General features: G+C 46.6%; 1 protein-coding gene across 1 annotated transcript; it reads left to right on the plus strand.

The window, feature by feature from the left end:
* Window positions 1–588: 588 nt before the first annotated feature.
* On the plus strand, window positions 589–1,958 carry LOC104218450 (uncharacterized). The gene is made up of 2 exons (XM_070169244.1): window positions 589–759; window positions 1,389–1,958. The coding sequence occupies exons 1-2, from the start codon at window positions 589–591 to the stop codon at window positions 1,956–1,958; spliced, it is 741 nt and encodes a 246-aa protein (XP_070025345.1).
* Window positions 1,959–4,990: the final 3,032 nt, after the last annotated feature.

Below are 4,990 nucleotides of genomic sequence, written 5' to 3' on the forward strand. Positions count from 1 at the left end.
AGTGAAAAGTGGAAGTATTTACATCTAACTCGTGCTTTGTTCCAAATTTTCAGTAATGGTACCTAAGAAGAGAGCTAGACTCGGCCTCAGGGCCAATGCCACCCCAAGTGTGGCTGTGAATCATGTACTTGATGTCGTGGGTGAGAGTGACTACCCGGTCTCGAATCTGCCTTGCTCGTCTATTTCAGATCCAAGTATTCCTGTTCCAGCTGCGGCAGAGGGTGCTACCATCCCTCCCGCTGATATTCCTGATCTTGATTCAATTCAAGCTTCCGGTCCCGAGGTTTCTGATGGGTACCTTAGAGGAGCCATCCAGCTGTTGACCCAGTTAGTGGCCGCTCAGGCCCAGAAATCTCATGATGCCCCTGCACCCCCCAGAGGATTCCGCCAGCTCCTGAGTCAACTAGTTTTTGCGGTTGGCCCCTCCAGAGTTCACGGGCACAGGTTGAGTTGGCTTCATACAGGTTGGGGGGAGCAGTATATTCGTGGTTCGAGATGTGGTAGGATTCTCGTAGGGAGGGAATACCTCCGACTAGATGGGATGAGTTTGTAGATGCATTCATGGACCACTTCTTGCCTGCCGACATAATGGCGGCCCATGCCACAGAGTTTGAGGTAATCAAGCAGAGCAGTATGAGTGTTTGGGAGTACCACATGGAGTTTGTGAGGTTGTCCAAGTATGCTCCTCAGTTAGTGTCGATCATGGATGCTCGAGTTCGGCGATTCGTTCAGGGTCTTAGTCCTTTGGTGGTGAAAGAGGTTGCTACAACGGCCTTACACTCAGATATCAATTGTGGGAAGATTTTGGGTTCGCTCAGGCCACAGAGGCTAGGAATTTGAAAATACGGGCAGAAAGGGAGAGTAGCAGCAGGGCCCGATCAATAGGTCACTCAGGGAGACCAGTTCCGGGGAGAGGGCCATCAGGGCCGTCCTAGTCATAAGCCCAGTCCTCAGCAACCGCACTGTCATCAATGCATAGTTATCAGTAGGGCAATCACTTGAGATCAGGTTCAGATAGTAGGAGACCCCATCATTCCGGTCGTCCCGGAGGAAGATCACTGCAGCAGGGGAGGGCTTCATGCCCCAAGTGTGGGAGGTTCCATTCCGAGACTTGTTATTTGGATATTCCGCTGTGTTATAGATGCAGGGCGAGAGGTCATATCCATCGGGACTATCGTGCTCCCAGTCAGGGCATAGGTGGGGGATTTTCTCAGTCATCCGGTTCTTCAGCTGCCATATCATCCGTGGGTCCTCCCGCCCCAGTAGGGCGCGGTGTAGTTAGGGGTGGAGCTCGTGGTAGAGGTGTATCCAGCCGGTTTTATGCCTTGACTGGTCGCTAGAGTGTAGAGGCCTCCCCAGATGTTGCTACAGGTATCTTATCTGTTCAGGACATTGATTGTTATGCTCTTGTTGATCTGGGGTCCTCTTTGTCTTATGTCACCCCATTCATTGCTTCAAGTTTTGGGGTAGAACCCGAACAGCTTCATGAGCCGTTCTATGTATCGACTCCGGTTGGTGATTCTATTACAGCCACGCGAGTTTATAGGAATTGCGTTGTCATGGTATGTGGTCGTGCTACCACGGCCGATCTCATTGAGCTTGAAATGGTGGATTTTGATATGATTATGGGAATGGACTGGCTTTATTCGTGCTTTGCTAAACTTGACTGCCGAACGAGAGTCATGAGGCTCGAGTTCCCTAATGAGCCGGTTATTGAGTGGAAGCGAAATGGTGTGGTGCCGAAAGGTAGGTTTATTTCCTACCTTAAGGCTTCAAAGATGATTAGGAAGGGGTGTATCTACCATTTGGTCTGGGTGGCGGACACCACTTCAAAAGTGTCTGTCCCCGAGTCTGTGCCAGTCGTTAAGGAGTTTCTTGAAGTGTTTCCGGACGAGCTTCCAGAGATCCCGCCAGATAGAGAGATTGATTTTGGGATTAATGTATTGCCAGATACGTGACCGATATCTATTCCACCATACAGAATGGCGCCAGCGGAGTTGAGGGAGTTAAAGGAACAACTGAATGATTTATTAGAAAAGGGGTTCATACGGCCAAGTGTGTCACCATAGGGTGACCCGGTTCTTTTTGTCAGAAAGACGGATGGGTCGCTCCGGATGTGTATTGATTATCGGCAGCTTAACAAGGTCACCATCAAGAATAAATATCCTTTGCCTCGGATAGATGATTTGTTCGACCAATTGCAAGGTGCGAGGTTCTTTTCCAAAATTAATCTACGGTCCGGGTATCACCAATTGAAGATCAGAGAACAGGATATTCCTAAGACCGCTTTCAGAACTCGCTATGGTCACTTTGAATTCTTGGTCATGTTTTTTGGGCTAACCAACGCCCCGACAACTTTCATGGATCTTATGAATCAGGTCTTCAAGCCATTTCTAGACTCCTTTGTGATTGTTTTCATTGATGACATCCTTGTTTATTCGTGGAGCCAGGAGGATCATGCCGATCTCCTCAGGGCAGTTCTGCAGACCCTTTATCAGCACCAGTTGTATGCTAAATTTTCAAAATGTGAATTTTGGTTGGAGTCCTTTACCTTTCTGGGCCATGTTGTTTCCAGTAAAGGGATTCAGATGGATGCCGAGAAGATTGCAGTAGTAAATGATTGTCCTAGACCCACGACCCCGACAGAGATCCATAGCTTCTTGGGTTTAGCGGGATATTATCGGAGGGTTGTGGAGGGATTCTCTACCCTCGCCCCCCTCCCCCTTTGACAAAGTTGATGAAGAAAGCAGTTAAGTTCCAATGGTCCGACGCTTGTGAGAAAAGTTTTCAGGAATTGAAGTCGAGATTTACCTCGGCACCGATATTGACCTTGCCGGAAGGCACGAAAGGATTTGTGGTTTATTGCAATGCCTCCAGGGTCGGTTTGGGGTGTGTGTTGATGCAACATGGGAAGGTTATAGCGTATAATCCAAGGAAACTCAAGAATCACGAGAAGAATTATCCGACGCATGATTTGGAGCTTGCGGCAGTTGTATTTGCCTTGAAAATAAGGCGGCATTATCTTTATGGGGTCCATGTGGATGTGTTCTCAGACCACAAGAGTCTCCAATATCTGTTCAAGCAGAAAGAGTTGAATTTAAGGCAGCGGCGGTGGTTAGAATTGATCAAGGATTATGATATGCATATTTTATACCATCCAGGGAAGGCGAATGTGGTGGCCGACGCTCTCAGTCGGAAGTCCCTGGGTAGTTTGGCTCATTTAGGAGCGGATCAGAGGCCTTTGGCTCGGGAGGTTTATCAATTGGCCAGTCTAGGGGTTCGTATTTCGACCTCAGACAAGGGGAAGGTTATGGTGTGTAATGGAGCAGAATCGTCACTGGTAGCGGAAGTCAAGGAAAAGAAGCTCATTGATCCAGCATTAGCACAGATGAAGGAGGCAGTTTTGAATAACAAGACTTCGACATTTTCACTCGGTGGTGAGGATGGTGTATTACGATGTCAAGGTAGGCTATGTGTTCCAGATGTGGATAATCTTCGGGGGAGGATAATGGCGGAGGCTCATAATTCCAGGTATTCCATGCACCCAGGTTCTACGAAAATGTACCGTGATCTCAAGGAAATTTATTGGTGGAACGCTATGAAGAGGGGTGTGGCGGACTTTGTATCTAAATGTCCAAATTGTCAGTAAGTAAAAGCTGAGCACTAGTGGCCCGGTAGGTTAACTCAGCTTATGGAAATACCAATGTGGAAATAGGAGATGATCAACATGGATTTCGTGGTAGGATTACCTCACACTTAGCGCAAGTTCGACTCACCAAATCAGCTCACTTCTTGCTAGTCAAGTCCACGGATACTGCAGAACAATATGCTCAACTGTATATCAAGGAAATAGTAAGGCTTCATGGCACTCCACTTTCTATTATTTCAGATCGAGGGGCCCAGTTCAAAACTAATTTTTGGAAGAAATTTCAGCAAGGTTTGGGTACTCAGGTGAATCTCAGCGTGGCTTTCCATCCCAGACTAAAAGTCAAGCGGAATGGACTATTCAGACGCTTGAAGATATGTTACGGTTTTATGTCTTGGATTTCAAAGGTAATTGGGATGATCACTTGCCACTTATAGAATTTTCTTACAATAACAGCTTCCGTGTTAGCATTCAGATGGCCCCGTTTGAGGCATTGTACGGGAGGAGATGTAGGTCTCTGATTGGATGGTTCGAAGTGGGTGAAGCAGAATTATTAGGGCCAGATCTCGTGCACCGGGCTATGGAAAAAGATAAAATCATTCAGGAAAGGCTGAAAGCTGCTCAGAGTCACCAGAAATCTTATGCGGACATTTGTCGAAGAAAATTGGAATTCCAAGTAGATGATTGGGTGATCTTGAGGGTATCTCCTATGAAGGGAGTCATGTGTCATGACCCAAACCGATGGGCCGGGACAGGTACCCGGTACCTTACACAACTGAGTACCAACATAATGTATCTTTCTTAATACATCATCATATACACATGCATACGGGCCTAATAGGCCAACATGATCCTTTATAAACTCAAAACGTAGGCCGACAAGGCCGTACAATCTTTTATGTACACGACATATGTCTACAAGCCTCTAAGAATACGTAAATGTCATAAGGGTCGGGACAGAGTCCCTCCATACCAAACAATACACGTCTAAATCATACTATCCAAACGAGCAACTCCGAAGCAAATGGAGCGCACCAACATCTTTCGCTGAGCTGATAGCCTACTTGGAGGGCTCTCAATCAGTCTATCGGGACCTACGGGCATGAAATGCAGCGTCCCCAAGCAAAAGGGACGTCAGTACGAATAATGTACTGAGTATGTAAGGCACATAAATTAATACATGAGAGATATGGAAGACATATAGAGTACATGACTCAACCTGTAAGTCTGAATAACTTTGTAAATCATAAATTACTTTAACGTCATGCATATGCGTATGAATGTCATGTCGTGCATAGGTACATATTCCATAATATCATTAGCCTCTGAGGGCATCCTATCATA

Source organism: Nicotiana sylvestris, chromosome 3 (assembly GCF_000393655.2).
Source record: "Nicotiana sylvestris chromosome 3, ASM39365v2, whole genome shotgun sequence".
Lineage (NCBI taxonomy): Eukaryota > Viridiplantae > Streptophyta > Magnoliopsida > Solanales > Solanaceae > Nicotiana > Nicotiana sylvestris.

What these genes read in the sequence shown, in the direction of transcription:
- LOC104218450 (XM_070169244.1), top strand. Translation starts at nt 589, where the DNA reads ATGGCGGCCCATGCCACAGAGTTTGAGGTAATCAAGCAGAGCAGTATG. An exon ending in GTCCTTTGGTGGTGAAAGAG is followed by an intron (nt 760 to 1,388) that starts GTTGCTACAACG and finishes TTATCTGTTCAG; the next exon opens with GACATTGATTGTTATGCTCT.